At 44.1% G+C, this 23,237-nt stretch overlaps 1 protein-coding gene across 1 annotated transcript in view; it reads left to right on the forward strand.

The window, feature by feature from the left end:
- Nucleotides 1-23,237, forward strand: part of GPC3 (glypican 3) — a 284,726-nt gene that overhangs the window by 137,277 nt on the left and 124,212 nt on the right. The window contains exon 3 of the mRNA XM_073358506.2: nt 2,968-3,662. Coding sequence (XP_073214607.1) covers nt 2,968-3,662 — 695 coding nt within the window. The remainder of the gene's footprint in view (nt 1-2,967; nt 3,663-23,237) is intronic.

A 23,237-nucleotide genomic window follows, 5' to 3' on the forward strand; every position in this document is an offset into this window, starting at 1 on the left:
CCTGGCTGTGCTGCAGACATCTTCCATGGGGCTGGGTAGAACTCTCATAATGGATTAATGCGGGTGTGGGTTAAGGTTGCATACGCAATCCTAATTGGGCATTTCCTAACCTTTGGGGTACCTGAATTTTCAGCCTTAACATTCTTATAATGTAGCTTTTTGCATAGACTTGAAGATTTATATCACAGTAGCATTTACAGATCTCAATCAAGATGAGGGCCCGAGCATGCTAAGTGCTGTATATACACAGATCAAGACACAGTCCATGCCCTGAGGCCCTTACAGTCTAAGAAATGATCTCTTTAATATATGATAGTGCCTCTCCCCCAAGTGGGCCCATCTCCTGGCAGAGGGCTGGTCGTTGATCTAGCTGATGGCAGCCATCTTGTGGAAAAGTGACGTAACTTGTGATCCCGCTGGTATCGAGAGCCAGCATTCATCGGTTTCCGTTCTGCTCCAACACAGATTTAACAAATGGGAAAAGAACACTATGGATTAAAAATTAAAAATTTCCTTCAATTATTAAACATGAATAATTTTCATGCAAATCGAGCCTGGATTCGTGTTTCCAGACGGACGCAGATCAAAGCTATTATGCTGTGAAGTGTCAGCGACCTGTGAACCAAGAGGCTGGTCGTTATTTTTATCCTTTTATTAATAGTACCCTGAAGGATGAGGGACCTAGAGCAATGTAGCTGTTTAGCATAAAAAAGACTTACATTTCTGTCTGCGGGGATCTGTGCTCCTCTTTAACTTGTTCATTTGCATACCGAGAGAGAGGAACTGGGGGTATAGCACCTTGATACCATTTGAGCAGGAAAATACTGATAGGTATACAATTAGACCGCAACGGCTAAGTGAGCCCATCGCCGGAGGTGCTTTTAATTAGTCCTGTTTGTGGTGTGAAGGAAATACATGCAGAATGTCCCTGGGTCCTGGAGAGAGGATTGGGAAAATGTGGAATTCTGACTCCAGTAATACATATGCAGCTTTCATGAAGTCAGTGGGAGTTGTGTGTGTATATCTGAAGGCAGTTTGGCCCTGAATACAGATGTCTAAGTACTATATTGAATCCTCTCCAGATAACTTCATCTGAATGGAATGAATAACTTCACATGGAAAAACTTGAAAGGAACACAAGGCGGGAGGAGTTGACTTTTCAAATAAAGAAACATTAATAGTTCGGTGAGCTCCTCATGTTATGAACCCTTGTTGCTTTAATATTTCCAGGCATTCGAGTAGGATACCCCATTTTGCAACGTAATTTGTGAGGGCTCAGTCTGTTGCTCCATTCACAAGGGCTGGGGTTTCATAGGTCACCTGACTCTAGGTGTCTGCCTAGGGCTGGAAGGTTCCTAAGGAACTTGCCTGGTGGAAAGCAGGTATAATCCAGAGCGCAAGGAAAGCCTGGGAGACGCCTTCTGAACCCGGGCAGCCGTTTGTCACAGTGCTACCATTTTGGGCCTGATTCTGGATCCTTTTCTTATGCTGAGTGGAGCCTCACTCTGCAAGTAGCTCTCCCTCCACCCCTCCCACATGCACCAGGCAGGGTTCCCTCAACCCCACCCCTCACTAGCTAGGGGACGCTGCCTTCCCTAGACCTGTTCCCCTCCCACACCAACAGCCACCACAACACCCACTGCTGAGGAGACCGTGGGGGTAGAAGAATCACTGATTTTTCTCTCACTTGAGAAATGCCACCAAAACCTGGGCAGCTGGCTGGGGTGGAGTGGGCAAGGCATGGGGTGGATTTGGAGAGGAAGGGAAGGAAGAGTATTTTCCCCAGAAGATGTCACACATGGAAAGTTTTTTTTGAGGAGAGCCCCCTGTTATACTTTCAGCAGCACTTCACTGATTGGTGAACTGAGGGAGACCCTAAACCTCCAATTGCAGAAGCTGGGGCTGGACAGCAGGGGACAGGTCACTCAAAATTGCCCTGTTCTGTTCATTCCCTCTGAAGCGTCTGGCAGTGGGTGCTGTTAGCAGACAGGATACTGGGCTAGATGGATGATTGATCTGGCCATTCTTATGTTTTCATGAGCATATAGAATTTTGTTTAACATTTACTTCTGCTTAATGTGACATTAATGTGGTTTAGGGAGCTACAGTGAAATTCAGTGGTATTGGGTAGCCTTTTCTGCTCTGTTTGAACTAATAGGTGGTGTCAGTCCAGAACCTAATGGTGAGCCTCACAAAAATTCACCCTCATGTTTGGCATCATTGCTGGTTGATTCCGTAGAGGGATCAGTGATGGATACTCAGCTGACTTCTTTCGAGAAATGCTCCTTCATTGGCCTGTTCCGTGGATAAACTCCTTTTCCAATGGGGAGGAAGTGGAACTGGATACCTAACTGGTATGAATCCAGTGAAGTCAATGGAGCTGTGCTAATGTACATTAGCAGAGAATTTAGTCCCCAATACCTTTCACAAGAATTAAAGTGACTTAAAAAAAAAACTCTAAAGAAGAATCAGTGCAGAAAGTTAAATCCTGATAACCATTATGAACCTGTAAATATTTTCCTTTCTGTGGCAGAATGTCAGCATTTAATATTTCCTGATTTGGCATACTATACAGTTTGGTGTCAAGTATGTATCCATCTTAAATTAAGAGACTTGATATAGAATTCCTGTTAATTTCAATTCAATATGAGAGAGAGAGCGAACTTGCAATCCTAGCCCATTTTTGTAATCAATATTTTCTTTAAAAGCTGAAATTTAACTAGATAAGAGCTTTTGTTGTTTGAAATGTGACTGGTGTTTAAAGAGTTTATAGACTCCTCAGATCTTATACACTCCTCTGATCTGATATAGTTCTACACTAGCAGTGACAGCTACAGATGTGGATATGAGTCAGTGGATGAACAGCAGTGTGAATAGGACCTCAGTCTTAGCAACAAACATATTACAGTATTTGTTCTTCCATCTCAGAGTTTGTCTTTTAATTCCTTGTTTTGTTTTTATTTTCAGAAGCCTTCGAAATTGTAGTACGGCATGCAAGAAACTACACCAACACCATGTTTAGGAACCACTACCAGAACATGGGGTCCAGAGCTCTTAAGTTTGTTGGAGAACTTTTTACAGATATCTCGCTTTATATACTGGGCTCTGACATCAATGTGAATGACATGGTCAATGAATTTTTTGACAGCTTGTTCCCTTTAGTCTACTCACATTTGATGAACCCAGGCTTCCCTGACCCCTCCGGAGAAATGATAGAATGCCTGCGGGTAGCAAGGCGGGACCTCAGGGTGTTTGGTAACTACCCCAAGATTATGATGACCCAGGTATCAAAGTCATTGCAGGCCACGCGAGCCTTCCTACAAGCGCTCAACCTGGGGATTGAAGTCATAAACACTACCGACCACTTAAAATTCAGCAAGGAATGTGGACGCGCGCTGCTGAGGATGTGGTACTGTTCTCATTGCCAAGGGCTACTGATGGCGAAGCCTTGTGCCGGATACTGCAGTGTTGTGATGCAAGGGTGCCTGGCCAGTGTTGTGGAGATAGATAACTACTGGAGAGAATATATTCGATCCCTGGAAGGGCTGACCAAAGGCATGTATGGAATCTATGACATGGAGCATGTCCTGCTTAGTCTCTTCTTGTTGATACAAGACTCGGTCGTGTATGTCCAGAAGAATGGAGGGAAGCTGTCCGCAACAGTGAGTTCTTTTAAATATTGCTATGTCCTCTTTGCTACAGCCATCTTTTTCCATGTGATCAGGCTATCCATTGAACACGTGGAGCCTCATGTATTTTAGAAAAACTTCCATTAAAACAAGCAACTCTTTTCCCCAGGCTCTCTCCCCCGATTCGTTCTGACTTCTAAGACTTACCTGAACCTGCCGTATCGCAGAACTGGGGTTAATTCCCAGCTCAGGCTCTGGGTTGTCAGGAGCTGGGAATGTGCAGTGGTGACTGAATCCCACTTTGGATCTCTCAGCAGCAGTTCCCATCCGTTGATTTCAGGTTATATGAGACACCTGGAGAAAGGAGCTTCATTCAGTCTGTGTCAGTCTGAGATGTGTGGCTGTGATGCTGAACATCTTGGGAAATGAATGGGGGATCCACAGGATTTCAGCTGGGGTGTGAAGCATGGCAGATGGTGGAGGAAGGACCACATTCCTTCCTAGTTTAACAGTAACTGTCTGGTGCCTGGTTGCTCCAAACACCAAGGATGGCACATCCTGTATGGTACAGTCCGGGGTGGATACAAATCCATGATTTTTTGTCTTTCAGATTTCTTTTATTTAAATGAGATTTTTTGATGTGGGTGTTTAAATTATAATGTTTTCTTTTTAAAAACTAATCCTGTTTCAAATGAAATCTGAATTTAATATAAAATATGTCAAAGCCTAAACTACTTATAATCTCTAACAATATTTACGTAAAAATAAATATGCGGAATCCATGAGCCTCTGTCAAAACCTTTTGAGTGAAAGGTTGCTTTTCTGTAGAAAGAAAGAATGAGGGGCAGGGAACATCTAGTTTTATAAATATATCCGAGTAAATCACATTCTTGTACTGAGGGATTGATCCCTTAGTGAGGGCCCCAGAGTCTGTGCTATTCGGTACAGAAGACTGGCAAAGTCCACACAGGCATTGGAACCTGGCCTCCGACCCCAGGAGACACCATCATGTCTCTCATTGGTGTCCTCCACTGAGCCCACCCGGGTGGTGTCATAATCCTATTTTATAGCTTCTCCCTATCTGAGCTCTGATTGGCTCAGTTCTCAAATTATGAATATTTATGACTACACCCACCATGGAAACTTCATCTGCAGCCCATGGAAAAACACAGATCTGCCCAGAAACGACCGGGGTAGATGGTTCTGGGCACTTCAAGTAAGTGGCCTTGCTCTGTCTCCTTGCACTTGTACACAGAGAGACACACAAGCAGAAATTCATTAATTTCTGAACTGCCTCCCTCTCTGTCTCTAAACACGTACAGTACTGCAGCGCATAAGGCGTATAGGCTACATGAGCAAAAGTCTTGGATTGTTGTTAGTTCTTTTGTTTTCCTGGGGGGAGGGGCAGGGGAGTTATGTAACAAGGGAGAAGGAGCGGAGTGTGCAGCTGGAAAGGAGCAACAGTGGTGTGAAAGCTGTGGGAAGAAGGGACAATATTCTTTAGAGCGCAGCCTCTGGGATTGATTGCAACACCTGGGAACTGGAGAAAAAACCTGCTGTGTCTGCAGGTCATAGAATCATAGAATATCAGGCTTGGAAGGGACCTCAGGAGGTCATCTAGTCCAACCCCTTGCTCAAAGCAGGACCAATCCCCAATTTTTGCCCCAAATCCCTAAATGGCCCCCTCAAGGACTGAACTCACAACCCTGGGTTTAGCAGGCCAATGCTCAAACCACTGAGCTGTCATAAAGAGACCCTCTCTGGGAATATTTTCAAGAATTTCCTGTACATCTGGGTGAAAAAGGAACGGGTGTAATGTAAAGTTTAAATGGTGTGCCGAGGAGATGTAAGGACTGGCTGTCAGAATGAAACAGCATTATGGAAAATGCTCCTCAGATGGCAATGACTTTGAAGATGATGATGTGGACATGTCTGAACAACCTGAATCAGCTGGTTAGTAAACTTATTTTTGAACCATTCTTATGGACTGCCTAACATGTCCTTACTATGCTAATAGACGATAACTTAGATTATGGTCATAAGTTTGTGTTTTAAGTGGATTGATTGATTGCTTCTGAATTTCAAAATGTTAGTGGTCAGAATATAATGGGTATGTTAGTTTGTGGGAATATTTATCAAGTACATTTGTACGATTACTGCTGGACTTCTGACATGATATTTTATTGCTCTATATAACCAAACATCTTAGGTGAAGATAACCTGTTTGAAAGTAAAGTTTTATTTAGGCCTTTATGAATTTAAACTTTCTGAAAACGTTTTTTTTCTGAGTTGTTTGGTATGTTGCTACAAATAAGGGTTTAAATAGATTTTGAAAATCTTATGATTTATTATTAACTGGGTTTAGAATAAATTAAATCGTTGAAACAGTGGTACAAACAGCTACAGTGGGAGGAATCTTTCATTTACAATCCCATTTTTTAAAGCAGCGCATTGAGTAATACTCAGGGAGTGAGAATGACTTGTTTTTATGATTTTGTTTCAGAGCCCATCTTAGACATAAGAGGTTGTGAATGTCCATCATCTGCAATGTGTGCACTTCAGAATCATCTGCTGCAACTAAACAGGTGTCAAACAGTAAATTACCCGTATCGAAAAAAATACTTTCTTCATCATCCAGTAAAACCATGGCTGAGTTCGTAACCAGGACCGTCAAATTCCAGGCAGACTCCTTAGATGAAAAGATTGCTGGGTTCATTTATGCAATAAATTCTCCTTTTCTCCTTGTTCAGAACAAACTTTTCATTGACATGGTTCAAGCATTTATGACCAGAAAAAAGAAAAGGAGGACTTTGTGGCACCTTAGAGACTAACCAATTTATTTGAGCATAAGCTTTCATGAGCTACAGCTCACTTCATCGGATGCATTATGACCAGGTTACACTCCCCCTGGGAGAGAAGACATTGCTGGAAGGTTGCTGGATACGGGGTATGAAAAGGGAACGGAACAGTGTTCAAAAAACATTGACGGGAAAATCGTTAATCTGAAGGCAGGTCTATGTGTAAGACACTACAGTGCAGCAGCTGCAGCGGTGCAGTGAAGCACTTCAGTGAAGACACTATAATGCTGACAGGAGAGCTTCTCCCGTCGGCGTAGTTAATCCACCTCCCTGAGAGGCAGTACCTATTTCTATAGAAGCGCTCCTGTCTACACCAGGGGATAGGTCAGTATAACTACTTCGCTAAGGGGTGCGGGGAGCAATGTAGTTATACTGATGTAAGTTTATAGTGTAGACCTGGCGTGAGCCTTGATGTGTGGAGTAATGTATGCAATGATCCAACAATAAGTGCTGGTGTGACAGCAGAAAGAGGGGGTCTGTCTTAGGGAAATAATTGATACACCAGGAAATGCCCATACAGCAGAGTACTTAAAAGAAGTATCCGTGAAAGCTGTCACAAACTGTGAACAAAAATTCAAGTGTCAGTTGTCTAGCTTTGTCACAGACAGTGCTGCAAATGTAGCAAAGATGAGAAGAAGTCGAGAAGAAGGTAACAAAGGGAACCTGAAACTTGTAACATATGGGTGCAGTGCTCATTTGATGCGTCTTTTAGCTAGCGTCTTGTGCTGAAATTGCAAAATCCTTACAGGAGAACCACTCTGCTTCAGCCTCGCCGAAGAGAAGAGGCGGAGCCAGACTGATTCTCCCCCAGGACGTACAGTGGAATTCAGTGGTCGACTGTTCTGAGCTGTGAGTTCAGAGCTGGCCCACTGTGACGAAAATTGGGACCAAATAGATGGAACGACCACAGCCACAGAAGCCAAGACTGGAGGAGAGAGCCATGTGGCAGACACGCTGAATACACCGAAACCCGCTTCCAGAGCCCTGGACAAACCGCGGGGAGATTGCTGCTGTGTGGCTGATGCCGCTGACATTTGGAAAGAACTTCAAGGGGCCTTGACAACAGAAGTACCCAACACCACAGTTAACCTGCAGGCAGGAAAGAGGCGGCTGGATCAAGCAAAGTACCAGAGTAGATGCCTAGCTGCTGGAGAAGATGCTGCTGTGACCTGGGCGTCTAATAATCACCAGCCACTCGTGCCACCCATAACACCTTTCAGGGCGGAAGGTGCCACTGGAGCAGTGCGTGTTTGCTGACGCTGTTTTAAGGCAAGTCAGACCACTGAACCTGGGGGAGTCGCTAGCTAAGCGCCCGGAACCAGAGGCCGCTGAAGTGCTGACCCAGCTTCGGACAGCGGTAGCCTCTTCTGCAGGCACAGAAGGAATATTTACTTCATTTGGACAATTCATTCAAAGTTGAGAGATCGATTGGGAGTTGAAAAAGAGGAAAACATGTCTCTCTCTTCCAGTCTGTGAATAAAAATGAGAAGAGAGGGGACGAGATCTCCTACTTTTAAAAGTTTGTAGGGCAGCCTAAGTAACTGAGGAGACTGTTGTTTCATTTTTCAAGAGACTTAGGCGACAGGAACTTAAGCTCCAGTCACTCTCTGTTAGGCATATTTGAAATTTTTCCCAGGCTGACCTGAAATACTCAGTTTAATTCACTGACTACAGTAAATCCCTCTGTTTACTAAATCGTTTAATTGTAAATGTGAATCATGTTTTTATAAGAGAAGTTTAGGTATGCAAACATTTAAGGTTGTTTTTCTTTAATAAAAATAAATTGTATCTGCTGTTTGTGTGTGTTTAATTAAGTTCCAGTTACCATCCCAATGCGGCTTGACACAAATTGTGAGCCAAAAAAGAGTTAATTATCTAGTAAATAAGCAATAAATCATTCACCATTTTCTAGCATACTAAATATGTGCAATCAATAAGGATCTGACATATTCAGCTATATAATTGCTTCGATAAATGTATATGGTTATAGTGTACCCTGATAGGTTAGCCCTCCCTCCCCCAAGTACCCAATCTAGTGTAAAAGCTCTATTTAGTTGTAAGTCAACATGGTTTAATGGTTATATCAACCAATGAGAATGCACCTCTAATTAGAAAATAACTGAAGTACAAAAGGAAAAGTGGACTAAAATAGAAGATTTAAATCCACCCACCCTGGTATTCTGTGTTCTGCATCACTACAGTAGGTAAGGGGTCCTCTCTCCTACTAACGCATTCCCAATCTTGGCTACATATCTCAGATGTGGGAATGTTTTATTATTTATTAGAAGTGACCCGACTTTTATATTATACTGTGTGAATTTCTGAACCTCTCTGGAAACTGTGAGGCTTTCTTGTTCAGAAAATACCATGGCTTTTTTTAAACACCAGGGACAAATGGAATGCAGTAATATGAGACTTGTTTTGCAAAGGAAAGTTGTAAAGACAAGATTGAATTGCTCAGCACAGGTATGGTAGAGTGTGTGAGGAGACTGTGAGAATCGTATCCTTGTTTGCTTAAAGCCAGTTTATAAGAAGGCCGCTGTTAGCTGTTTGTTCCTGTCATTCTTGACTGCTGTTTACAAAAGAGCTGTATTTATATAGGTCATTGTAGTGCTCTCACTGGAAGTAATTCTTGTCTGTTTTGGGGCCATGAAAATAGATTTTGAGCTGTGCTTGGCATTGTGCCATTTTTACTAATTTAAACTGTGTTACGTGCCCCGTTTGCTCAATGATCGCCTAGCCCTTATCCGTATGTCGCAGATTGAATTCCCCCAAGCACGAAACATGACACGGTCCTAATCCTGGTTGTGAAACTGTGTGGTAGGACTGTGCCAATCCTGTACCTTTTTGTAGTTGGCACAAATAAGGTGTGGCCTATTCTCACTTCTCAACCAAGATGTAAGGGTCTGACCTAAAGCCCATTGAAATCAGTACAGTATTAGAATTTCCTAATAGCATAGGGGCTTAGTGAAGTCTCCTGGTACTAACTGTGGTCTAGATTGTGCTTACATGTGGATGTGTGACGAGTGTGATGAAGAAGGTAGAATCTCCTATTACCAGTGGTTCTAGGGACGATGGCACCTCCTCCCCCACACCTGCAATGTCCCAGGAACAATGTTCAGTATATCTTATTTAAAGTTTGTTGCAATTGTCACTGCTCTAGTGTATCCAAGGTCCTCACCGGTGACAGCCGCAAGAGCTCTCGGATACAGACCGTGCTACAGTGTATTGTAGGTAACAGCAGATTTGGGGCTAGGCATCTCCTTGCCTGGGGTCAGTGCCTTATTACTGACGATAAAATGGGAAATCCTGCTACTGTACCGCAAATGTAAACAGCACCCTGCCGAGCAGCTTCATTAAATGATGGTGAAACTAACCTGCTAAAGCCTGAAATTCCGAGTTAGGCTGGACAATTAGGTTCTTAATCGCTAGTGTTTGGCTAAAAGGAGCAACTGTATAATTTGAACGCAAAAGCGTTGGCCTTGATTCTTCTGCGCCTCTTTCTTCTGTGAAATTCGGTTCCTCCTTTCACACCATAAACAGAATTTTAACTAAGTACCAATGAGTTTAATCTTTGCAGCCCCTCTGAAAGCAATGGGGTTGCTGAGGGTGTGTCCGCACATGAACCATGACAGTGGCATGGTGACTCCTCTGCAGCTGTGTCGCTGTAGTGCTTCCGTGAAGACGCTAACTACGCCAAAGGACAGGCTTCTCCCATCGGTGTAGGTAATCCACCTCCCCAACAGGCAGTAGCTAGGTCAGTGGGAGAATTCTCCCATCGACCTAGAGCTGTCTGCACTGGGGGTTAGGTCAGTTTTACTGTATCGCTCAGAGGTGTGGATTTTTCACACGCCGGAGCTACTTAATTTTTCCATGCTTGAAGGCATGTGACATGCAGAACCTTTGTTATAGATGGTGATACACAAGGAAAGACTCCAGCTTGCCTCTTGGAGCCCAGCTTGAGCTTCCGTGGCTTGAAGTTAAAGGAAAAGCTTATTTGTACTTGTAAACTGAGCTCATTTGACCTGGAAATAATGGAGACAATAACCATAGAACCCCAGAACCACAGAGCAGGGGTCGAGTGCCGCAGGAATGTGCTGGCCGCTGCTTCCCGCAGCTCCCATTGGCTGCAACAGTGAACCGTGGCCACTGGGAGCTGCGGGGGGCCGTGCCTGTGGATGGTCAACGTAAACAAAATGTCTCGTGGCCCACCAGCAGATTACCCTGATGGGCTGCGTGCCGAAGGTTACCGACCTCTGTCATAGAGGGAGCACATTATAAAAGGTTGGCATTTCAGCTGGGGCACAAGTGTGCCTTTAAGAACATTGCACACCCTTTTTGCACCTGCAAACCTGGACATGCTCATGGGAAACTGCCAGGGCAACTCTCCCTATGTGAAGGCCAGCTGTGGTTTTGCAGGCATGTGCAATGTGTGTGGAGATTTGTGGCCTTGGTAATTTAAGCACCTAATGATCTGGGTTTTTTCTTCCTGATTTTTTTTTTTTTTTTTTTTTTTTTGCCACAGGAGAGATTTATAAATTGTAAGGCCAGAAGGGACCACTGGGATTGTCTAGTCCGATTTCCTGCCTAACACAGGTCCTAGGGCTTCTCTGAATTAATTCCATGAAGTATCCAGTTCTGCCATAGAATATGCATTTATCCAGTGGCAGAATATGGCTCTCAGTAATACTGTTAAACGTGTAGGTCTTGTCCTTTGCCTGATAGCACACGCCTGTTTGGGTGACTGCTTGGGTGCGGAGTCCCACTGAAGTCAATAGTGGGTGAGGGCAGCAGTACGGTAGTCCCTTTGTGCACTATCAGTTGAAGGATTAGAGCTGAAATTTCCTTTTCTAAATTAAAAATCCTGGAGTATTACAACTCCCCCTCCCCCCAAGTGCATAGCGTGCCAATTCTTCAACTCCGTACATAGCTGGACACTTCTGTGAAGTTCAATTTTTCTTAATACCTGAGTGATTTTTTATTCAGTGAAGACGTGTTTGAATGATAGGAACACAAAAGATAGAATTGAATCCCACAAGCCCATGGCCTTGTAATCGTCACTGGAAAAAGGTTGGCTGGGGGGGGGTTAAAGTTTATTTTTAAAACGTTGCTTCTAAGACTTTTTTATGTCAAATCCGAGCCCCGAGCAAACGTCTGCCAGGGGAGGTATCCGCTGTTCAACAGGTTTATGAGGGAAGTGCTGACACAGCTTAACTGTACCATTGCAAATTGCCCAGCTTTGATACTCTATCTGCATCTGAGATATAGATCTTTTGCCCTTAAGTTGATTTAACAATGTTTAAATGGAAGTTTCCCTGTTACATTTTTCAGCACACATTGAATTTCAAAGAATATCCCTGGAAGCAAACAGTAATATTTACCGTACCCTCTACGTCTGATTGGTTTTTGACACTGTTGTCATATCGAACTATAAAATGCCACAGGAGTACTCTCTGAAAGTGAGGGGCTCTGTTGAAATGCTGGCTGTTCACACTGGTAACCTTTATTAATCATGTTGGCCACAAATATTTTTGTAGCCACTGTTCAGGTTATTAAGGATAATGACAGGCAGTTTTTATTTAATTTTCATTGAGTTCTCCATGATTTCAACTAATTTCATCTCCCATGCACATAGGCCCGGATTCACAAAGGTGCTTAAATGTCTCTGTGGCCCAAAACCTCTAGGTATTTGAAGCTGTCCACTGTGTGTAAACTCTTAGAGTCACTGGGCCAGAGAGAGTGGAGGGGGGGACCCAGGGCCAGTCCCCATCAGCATCTCCCATAACTCAGTTGTTGCAGCAAGGGGGCAGATCCCTGTTCAAATCCTTTCTCCCCCTCAAGCACATCCCAGGCACTGGGCACCACCACCATCCCCTCCTCTGGCCATTGTGATCGTCACAAGAAATGCCCTAGGTGCCAGGTTCCAGGAGATTCGTGCCCATTTGTGCATAGCTAGTGGCGGTAAGCACTTCTCTGCAGTCTGGATTTAGGAGCCTATCTCCATGAGGGGGTGGGGCTGAGAACCCCCCTCCTCTCATCAGCTCCCTGCCTACCATGTTGGCTTTTGTGAATCCCATTCTCAGGTGTCTGTCTGTCCCCATGCATTACATAGGGAGCTTTATGGATTGCAGAGTTGTCCTGGGATATTTCTAGGCAACTCAACATTAGGCATTGCAACACTCAGTGTCACAGTGGCTAAGTACCTTTCGGAATCCAGGCCACAGTACTTAGTCTGCAGAAGAGAAGAGTAAGAGGGGATTTGATAGCAGCCTTCAACTACCTGAAGGGGGGTTCCAAAGAGGATGGAGCTAGGCTGTTCTTAGTGGTGGCAGATGACAGAACAAGAAGCAATGGTCTCAAGTTGCAGTGGGGAAGGTATAGGTTGGATATTAGGAAACACTATTTCACTAGGAGGGTGGTGAAGCACTGTAATGGGTTACCTAGGGAGGTGGTGGAATCTCCATCCTTAGAGGTTTTTAAGGCCCGGCTTGACAAAGCCCTGGCTGGGATGATTTAGCTGGGGTTGGTCCTGCTTTGAGCAGGGGGGTGGACTAGATGACCTCCTGAGGTCTCTTCCAACCTTAATCTTCTATGATTCTATGCTTCTGTAAAGAAGATGGTTTTGTGGTTAAAGTACAGGACAGGGGCTTAGGAGGAATGGTGTTAACTCCTGACTCTGCCACATACTCGTCATATGACCTTGGACAAGTCACTTCATCCCTCTGAGCCTCGGTTACGCATCTTTGAAATGGGTATAACACTTTCGCCCACCCTATTGTTTATCTGGATTGTTGTAAGCAGGGAATGACTCCTATGTCTATGTATGGTGCATGCCATAATAGGGTCCTGATCTCGGTTGGATCCTGTAGTTGCTGTGTCATGCTAATAATAAATAATACCAGTGGCTTGGCACATTCACTAATTTGATTAACTCAAGGGATGGTAGCAGACTATAAAGAAACATAGGATATTTCTGATTACAATACTAATAAATCAAACAGAATATTAAAAAAAACAAAAAACAAAACAAAAAAAACCCTAACCAATCAAACCCTGAAGATGCATGAAGAAAATTTCAGTTCATCCACAACTGTCATACGTGTGTGCCTTAAGTTAGGCACCTATATCTTCATTTTCGGGACCTATATCAATGGTCTAATTTTTTCAGACATGTTGAGAACTAGGCAGCCCCTGTTGAAGTCTGTGGAAGATGCTGAGAGCTGAAGCTGGTCAGCATCTTTGAAAATTAGGCCACTCATTCTGGTGGCCTTAGACAGTCACATCTGAACATTTTGGCTAGTCAATACTGCCAAATCTAAGCATTCACAAATCCTGAGTCAGCCCTCCTATGAGCTAGGTTACCTCAAAACAATAATAATGTGGGGTTCTTTTTATTTGCCTGATGATTTTTCAGTCTATAGGGTTCACATTTTCAAGCTTTTCTTCTTAGCCAGGAGAGCTAGAAAGGTAATTTTTGAAAAGGAAAGCTGAGATTCTCATGTAAATAACATGAGTCCAGGAGCTGGTGCTTTTTGTAAAATAGCAAAGATTCATGATGAAATTGTAAGATTTTGCAGTGCCGCTGTTGTGTCTATCTCATCCAGGAATAGATTTGTCGTGGTCCTTGAGGGCCAAATCTTGGTCTCTTTGGGCAGACTGAAAAGTGCAAGGAGGAAATGAAAAGAGATGACGAGGGAGGTGGAGCTAAGTTGTGCATGGCCTTGCAAGCAAGGATGTGCTGCTTAAATGTGGGGTGAGAATGTGTGGGAATTTCCATTCACATCGTAAATACAGTACACTTTGGAGCGGGGATAAAGTGTGATGAATACTTGTGCCTTACAATAGCTCTCTAATTACAAAGCGTTATCTAGAACAAAAAGAGGAGGAGACTTGCCGTTCTGCACTGGGATTAACTCATGGATGAATTGCTGGAACATCAAGGTAAACAAAAGTCCCGATGGATAAATACAGCAGAATCTGGGTTCCATCTATTGCAAATACCATCAGGAAGCAAAGCAAGCATATACCCTAGAAAAGGTATACAAAGTCCACACGGAAATATCAACTTTTCCTCTTAAATATGCTGATCAATATTAGGAGCTTTTTTGATTGATAGATGCCAAATCATCTGCATCACCCCAGCCACCACTTAAAAAAGCAGCCTCTTTTGGGGTAAAAGGCAACAGCGTGTGGCAATGCTACACAGCAGTTTAGAACAGGAAACGAAGCCAACCTGAATTGCGGGTGGGGCAATGTTTGGATACAGATTTGGAAGTGTTAGTGTTGGTGGGCGCACACTGAAAGATTTGGGTACAAGCCTATATATAGCCTTAATCCAATGAAACTGCAGGGGGGGGATTTCAGGTACTCAGAATTTAATCGACCGAGCTGCAATTACGCGGCGTGGGAGACGGTTTCCTTGGAATCCTGATGGGAAGATCATGAAAGTGCAGAAACGAGAGTTACTGTTTTGGTGTCAATGGCACCACTGAAATGTGCTTAATGCTGGCCTCAATTGGTCGGGAAAGTTGCCTGGAAACTAAATTCAGAAATACTAAATTAAAAGGACTTCTGCAGGCAAGGATGAAAATGTCATCTGTCGCATATGGTGATTCTAAGGTATTTTCGGAGCTGTCGGCCAAGGAGCCTACTGTTCACACAATGGTAGTGATGTAATTTTTACCAGCATTCCTTAGATGCTGATTGCACCTTTTAAAACTTCTGTTTGACTAATCTTCCTTTTGAGATGGCTCTCCTGGTGACCGGGAGGAAGTTGCATCTCTTCTAGGAGTAGGATCACAGTGCCAGGTGTGATCAGTGCACAGCAGGAGCTCTTACGAGTTTCCCTCTCTGCTAATAGTTAGATTTTTCTACACTGGAGTTTGTGAGAAACGTCTAAGGAAAGCTCCAGCAACTGCTTTGAAATTATGGCATCGTTCAAGAAGTCTTTTTTCCATTAGAGCTTCTGAGATCAATTTCTTTGTGCCATTGCAAGTGCAGGTTCCTTTATATTACATTAGCTCATGGAGTTGTCTGTTGGCCATACTGCCGCGATACTTTCCGTTTCATTATCGGAAAGGTTTAATCTTCGAGCTGCTCTGTAATTAATTTGTGCAGCTAGTTCTGTTCACTGCAAATACATTTGGAAAATGTGGGATGTTTCAGTGTTCAGTATCCCAGCACCCATTCACTGCAATTCCCAGGTGGGTTTTTCATGCCTGGTTTTGTTGGTCACATTGTGGTATATCTTGTAACATGACTGATGTAACAGATATGATATTAAAGCAACGTCTGTCAACCCAGCAGCATGAAAAATAAATCTGGTCTTTGAAGACAATCTTAGTAAAATTCCTGTTGCTTCAAAAATATCTTGGCAATGTTAAAATTATTTAGTTAAAGAAGTTTTGATCTTAATGATTTTCTTAAACAAGTATGATAGCACCTTGCAAACATAGTAAACTGTAAGGCATTGATTTTGACCTATAAATTCCTGCTTTGTTTGGGCCCCGGCCAGGGCAGAGAGAACAGTGACTGGAAAATTATTCGTGAATACTTTTGTGCAATCCAACATGTTGGTATAATCTTTTTGGCACTTAAATCTTGAGTAAAATTTTTAAAAGCCTCTAGGTGTCTTAGGAACAGCAGTGCATATGTCACTTTTGAAAATGGGATCTATCCTCCTAAACATCATTGGCTCCGAAGTCACCTTTGAAAGTGAGACTTGGGCTCCTATGTCACTTATGCGCTCTTGGAAGCTTTACCCCATGTCTAGACTGAGGAAAGAGGTCATTGTTCATCCACCATTGGCTATCAACCATGACTTTGTCCCTAGTTTACACAGAATTAACGCCTTTTAACATGCAACTGTTGGTTGTGCTTAATCCTATGATCCCCTGTCCAAAAGCTCTGATAACGCCATCATTCAAATACCCCCTCCCATTACCTCTTTCCCGATGAAATACACTCAATTCTAATTATCCTTCTTATACCCTTGTCATTTAGAGAACACTAAAAGTGCCTGGCTCTTTGGACCTGTGCTGCAGAGAGGGTGCAGTGCATCTGAATTTCCTGTGGGTCAGATTGGACTTATCTTACTTTTGTTCCTGTTAGTGCTAACGTAGTTGGGACGAAAAAGGAGAGGAGTCAAGCTGTGTTTATGACTCCTTTGTTTTGGTTGTGCATTGTACAATATACTGTTAAATTGTTTTTGCGGGATACCACTGCTAAATGATGATTAAACCTGTCAGTATAAAAACAAATAGAGTGAGTTCACTGATAACACGTGTGATTTTTAAATTTCCATCTTAATTTTTTTGCTTCATTCAAATGTCCCCGTCCTTTTGAATAGAAGTGTTCTATCTTCTGAGACCTTGTTCCACTTGAATGGAGTTGGCAGTGGCAGCCACTTAAAAAAAAAAGTTTATTTCTTTTTTTAACAGTAGCTTTTAGAGGTGTCTTGAACACACATCATAGCCAGTGCATAGAAGTCCCTTTGTTGAACTCAGTTGGTGCCCAATCCAATAACCACTGAAGCCAATAGCAATCTTTCCATTAACTTCGATAGGAGTTGGATCAGGTCCTTGATGACATGCATATCTCTACTAATTTATGCAGTGAGAATAAAAACCGCTTCCAGAGGCTACTGTATTTTAAGGGACAGTGTATCTATCACTTTTTAAATCAGGCATTATGTGCAGTAAGTGCAAGGTTGTGGTATTTAGGTGCTGCTTGTAATTATTTGAACTGGGAGCACTGGCTGTTGGGAATCTGAAAGGACAGGAAACAGGAAGTAGGGGGGTGGGGAGTTGAATGGGCTGAGTGAGAGCTACCGAGGGTGCAGCAGCAGCTTGGTAAAGAGGTTCCACTTTAAGAATAAAGGCCTGTTGAAGTTTGTTAGTACCTTGCCTGGTTTGTTGCAACAAAGGTGCATGTAGGTTATAAAGAGCAGGATGCCTTGCAAACGTTCCCAGCTAATGTCAGAAGGAGTCTATGAATCCACTTTAGTTTAATGCTTTTTTTTGGATCTGTGCAGTCATGCCCTTTCCAGTGGCTAAGGAGAGTCAGAGTATATTGCCACTGCTGCTTTACACTTAGATCCTAAGCATTTCAGAAGCTCTTTTGTCCTAATGTGCTCGCATTTTGTGGTACGATGTTAGCTTGCACAGCTGTAGACCATGCTAGAGAAGGCGACTCTCTGTGATATAAGCAAATAAAAATGTCAGAAATGAAATGAATGTGGTTTTATTGCACAACTTCTTGTACACCATCCAACTGCTTTCACCACATAAAACAAATTTTTTTCCCATCTCATGGTTGTATTTTATACACGGAGACAATTTTGGCTCTCCCGCCCCGATCTCCCTCCCTCTTATAACGTGATGTAACTTGTGCATTCCTCCTATTGCCCAGGTGGGAAAGGCATTTCTCCATTCCCACTCAGTGAAACCATGAAGGAGGGGCTCCTATAGCCCTGGCACAGGACCCCAGTGAAGTACCTGGTACAGTTCCATCCCAAGGACTTTCCTGAACTGAAGTCTCCTGTAGTACTGGACTAGTTTGGACTAGTAACCCCCAGGGTTGACCAGAATGACGTATTTAACGGCTTGTTTGAATACTTTTGCAGCATTTGAGAAGCTTTATGATTTTGAAAGATTCAGTTATGTTGTCCAATCAACTCCAACATTTTGGGAATCCACCCCATTCACTGTATGGGCCCAGAATGTTCACAGGTGCTCTAAGACATTGTGAGCTTTGCCTACCAGCTGATTAATTCAGGGAGCTTGAAAGCAAGTTGAAGAGACTCTTTCATTCTTCTGTTGGGAGGAAGAAGAAGCAGAAAGAGATTGGGGAGAGGTTAGGGTTAAACAACTGGAGAAATAAATGACTAGGGCTGTGAAATAGACTCTGCAGGGGAGTGGAGGACCATAGTGGGAAAGGGCCAAAATTTTCAGCCTTGGGTGTCTAATATTAGGCACGCAAGGGCATAGTTAGCCACCTAAGTATCTGCTCTGATTTTCAAGGGTGTTGAGCATGCACAACCTCACTGGAGCCAAGAGAAGCTGTCAAGGTCAGCTAATCGGGTCCCCTATTTAGATCTCCGAACTTTACCAAAGTTGTTTAAAAGATGATCCTAAGGGAGATCCTGAATAACCAACTCATCAACTTCTCCCACCCGATTGCCCTACACATTAACAAGCACCCTCGGAGACCCTACCCGCAAGTGCTCACCTGTGGTGTCCGTTGGATTCAGGGGGCTTGAAGGCAGAAAGCAAGTTTAGAGCCAGGGATTCTTGAGGCAGCATGGTGTGGCCCCCATCCCTTCCCTTTCACGCCAGCCACACAGCTTGGAGCTCTAAACAAACCCTAGCTGTGTGTGACAACTAATGTAGTCAGTCACCTTTTTATCCTCTCTCCTGGGGCTGGTGTGACTATACTGCCTTATGTTTCTTAATTGCCCACATATTCTTTTTTCAAAAAAGGATGTAGAAAATGTATCAGATGCTAATAGAGCCGACTACACAACATTTCTGTGGTTCTCATCCTAATAGCAGTGACCTCCCAATATCTCTATTAATACACATTGCCTATTAAAAATATAATAATAATTAAAAAAAATCTGCTTCCCTTTTGTGAAGATTTTATCCCTGCTAAGATCTGCTGCATTGGAAAGCTAGACTCATGTTCATGAATATCCATCTATTTATGCTTTTTACACTAAAACCTCTTTTGGCCTCATTATCTATGACTGTAATTTCCACTAAGAATTCCATCTGAGGTCAATCACAGGGCATCTCTTGTGTTAGCTGCTCTGAGTTTACTTCCAATGACAGTAATCCCCAGGAGTGCTGCTATCTTAAAATATAACTAACTCTCCAATTAGCAATGCTGCCAAATACGCCCAGAACAAAACAGAAATGTAAAAGTGGCCCTCAGCAATGCAAAAAGAGTATACAGTGCTATCCACTCTGAGTGGCAGAGGTTTTTTTTCTTTTTTAGTCTCTAGAAAATGAAGTTCTGGGTAGCAATGAATTTTCCATTTAAATTAAAATTATCTGTAGGAGTGGCTTGTGTTCAGCACTGTAAAATGTTCTCTCACTTTCCACTCTGATTGTAAAGTGGTTCGAGAAACTGCACGAAAGACATGACATACAAATAAATTGAAATAAAGGCTGGGAAAACAATAAAGGTTGGCTTTCCAGTTATCCACAGCAGTGAGTGCACAGGCTCACTGCTAACAGAATTCCGGAATAATCTCTCTTGATTAGTGCCAAATGAGCTCTGAGTTTCTTCGGTGCCATTTTTCATCTCTAACCTGCTTTTGCCCACTAATAAACCCTCGGGGGTGCAAAGTCTCCCCTCAGAGATGTGCATGAGGGCAAAGTTTGCCTCTAACTGCATTATTCTTTGACGGGATCGTTTGGTTGAGATGTGACTTCAGGAAGCTGGGTCTATAGCCTACAGCTATTTTGGAAAAGCTATTTCCATTTTAAAAAGAGCAGCCGCTGAATTCAGCAATTATTTGTGCAGGTGTATCTTTCTAACCTAATCAGTTTTCACTCCTATTTCTCTAGCACTCTGGCTCCCCTAGTAGAAATAATGCTTTCTAAGCACTGAGCTGGAGAGGCAGTGTGCAGTGCATGAGGCCAGAGCCTTGTGGTTAAGGACAGGAATGCATGGCATGATTTAAATTGTTGGCATTACTTCTTTGTAGAGTTTATTTACTCTTAAACTGCATATTGACCTGGAAATTGAATCTCTGTGATAGTGATTTCTTTGTTTTTCTTTCGTAACTAACTTATGCTGTTATCTCTTACCAGTAGGCTGTGGTAGGCTTTAAGGGGTCTGTCTGATCCTGTGAGGTGCTGAGTGTCCTCCACTGCTATTATCTTGCAGTGGAATGGAACATCTTCCAGGATCTGGGCCTGGATTTTTCAGCAGCTCTTTCTGATGGTGGCTATGGATTGCTAGCATGCCGTTCTCATATTACATCCCACCACTTTTTGGTTTTTATATGAGGTAGCGAGGGGAAAAACGGTGCCCATTTCGTTCGGTTGTCAGAGCTAAACACTATTGAGGTTCTAAGCAACCGCAAGTGAAGACGTCCAATTGCAATAGCTTCTTTATGCCTTTCAGAATGAAAGAGAAATGTTGGCTAAAATAAAATAATCAAGAGTTAGTCTGGCCCAGTGCCAAGCCCCTGAGAAGGCTGTGTCCTTTGATCTTTTCAAGCCAGTATAGCAAGAAATAGATGAGGAATCTCCAGGGCAGAAATAGCCAGCGTAGCATAAAAACTGATGTTAGCGATGGTAATATTGTCTCCAATGAAGTTACAGCAGGGATGAACTGACCTAGTGTTTCTTATGTAAAGACAATAAAAGCCATTGACTGGGTGCTTTGTGTCACTTGTGTGATTCTGTATGAAAAGAACAAACATGTTTATAAGGTTACAAGCTGGGTTTAGTATTTAGCTCAACACATCTACCTTTAAGCAGGTCGAGCCATATAGGTGTTCCCCTCGTACTGCTGCTCAGCCCTGTGTAATCAGTGGGATTGCACAGGCACAGCTAAGGTCTCATTTGATTCTTGTTCTATTTTAATAGTGAAGGAGCAAATCTTGCTGGTGGATGTATGCCTTGAGCTCAGAAGCCATGACCGGAGCTCTGTGATGGGATAGACAAACACCGCACCTGCTAGGAAGGCCTTAAAGAGCAGCCCTGAGCTCATTTAGCCGGGCCCGACTAGAGCCGAGCTCCGTGTTTGACATAAGCGGAGGAAACCCAGCAGTCGAGGGCTGTTGGCAAAGGAAAGCAGACAGGCTGCGTTTGTGTGGGATACGGGGCCTGGCTCAGGCACGGGGCGGATTGTGACCTGCTGGATCCCTCGGGAGCAGGTTGGGCTGGCCTAGACGATTTGGCTGGAGAAGAGCCATGGGAGCCGGTCACTGAATGAACAGCTATTGGAGCTGGGTGTCTACCTGCATGGAAGGGGCTGCCGCTGAGCCCATCTGGACTTTGGTTTAGTGTGTTTTTGGGATTTGGACCAAGTGACTCAGGGTCTGTCTACACTGCAAAAAACCCCCTGCAGCAGTGAGTCTCAGAGTCCGGGCCAACTGATGTAGCTTGGCGCTATGGGGTTAAGAGTAGCTTGGGCCAGAAGCTGCGCTATGAGACCCAAATGCCTCAACCCCCGGCTGGGTTTCAGAGCCCAGGCTCCAGCCTGCACAGGCATGTCTACACTGCTATTTTTAGCTCCGTAGTGCAATCTCGAGTCAGTTGACTCAGGCTCTGAGATTTGCTGTCATGTTTTTTTTACAGTGCAGCTGTACCCTCTGTTACCCTGGGTGGAGCTGAATGTGTTAAAGTGACCCGACCGGAGCGCCCAGTCACCCCATGGCTGGAGCAGGCTGAAGATGGTTGTGGGAAAATTGAATTAGAGACCGGGTTCTTGCATGTATCGTGCCCACCACAAGGCGATGATCAGGGACAGATGCATGGGGACAAATTGGAATTGTCACAAGCGCCCAGGGAGGTCAGTGGAAGCCAGTGGCAGAAACTGGCCCACACCTAACAAGAAGCTTTGTCAAAGACGAGTCAAGTTTGAAAGGTCTGATGGTCCGGGTCCCACTGCAGCTTGAGTGGGATCAAAATGCAGCGTAAGTGGCTCCGTTCCACTGTGTGGGGCACAAGGAAGTGGGGTAGGCCGTGCAGGGGAACTCAGCCCCCGTGTGCCCTTGAGGGTGAAGAGCTCCACGATTGGTGTTCTCTACAAGAAGGGGGAGCAGCAGTTTATGGCCAGTGGGTCTGTGAGCTGTGGCGATACGCTGGTGAGTGGGAGCACACCCCATGGGCAGCACTAGTTTGTGCTGGTGCCCTGTCTCTGGGCTGGATTCCCCCACACCCCTCAGGCCATTGTTGCTGGGCAGGAGTCTAGAATCCCACCTGGAGTTATAATGGGGAGGCTGTGGCAGCTCTGATGAGTAACCTCAGTCTGAACCCATTGGTATCCGTCTGCTGTGGCCTAGCCTGCAGAGCTGCCCCATGCTAGGGAGCGCGCGAGAGGCCTTCTCCCTCAGAGAGACCCAACGCTGCCTAGAATTCCCCTGATGTCCGGGAAGGGGAGCACGGCACAGAACACCCCTGCGTCGTCATCCCCTCAGCGCTGCCGGCCCACATGGAGGGAGTGGAGCCATAGCCCGCTAGCTGTCTGCCCTCCGTCAGGTGAAGTGCCCCTGGGGTGGCAGGTTGCCTAAGCAATGACTGCAATGTGTGGTATTGCAGAAAGGCCAGAATTGTTCAGAACTGGCCAGCGGTAGGTTGAGCAGCTGTAATTAATTCAGGAATGTAAAGCCCTTGGATAGCTTCAGATGGGAAGTGCTATCTGTGCAAAGTGCTATTTTCCAGCTGGTCAGCCTGACAATTGCCCTGACAGAGGCAGGGGGGAGGGGCACTCCAGAAAAGTGGCTGGCTGGTATTGCAAGGGTAGAAGATACGCATGCATGTTTTCAATCCCAAAAACCCTGCAATAAAATTTTCCTCAATAATGGACAGGTGGGAAATGTCATGGGCAACGTGCGAACTGAGTTGTGGCTAAAAAGATACACACAGATTTAAAATTCCACTTTATCACTGAGGTTTTTCCTCTCAGTCCTGAATCATGTAACTAATACTGATTTACTGGAATTCACTGTTGCCAATTGGGTTTATTACTTACAGGTTGATAGAGTTAATAAAGGTGCTATAAGAAAGTCAAA

This window comes from Lepidochelys kempii, chromosome 9 (genome assembly GCF_965140285.1).
Source record: "Lepidochelys kempii isolate rLepKem1 chromosome 9, rLepKem1.hap1, whole genome shotgun sequence".
Taxonomy (NCBI): Eukaryota; Metazoa; Chordata; order Testudines; family Cheloniidae; genus Lepidochelys; species Lepidochelys kempii.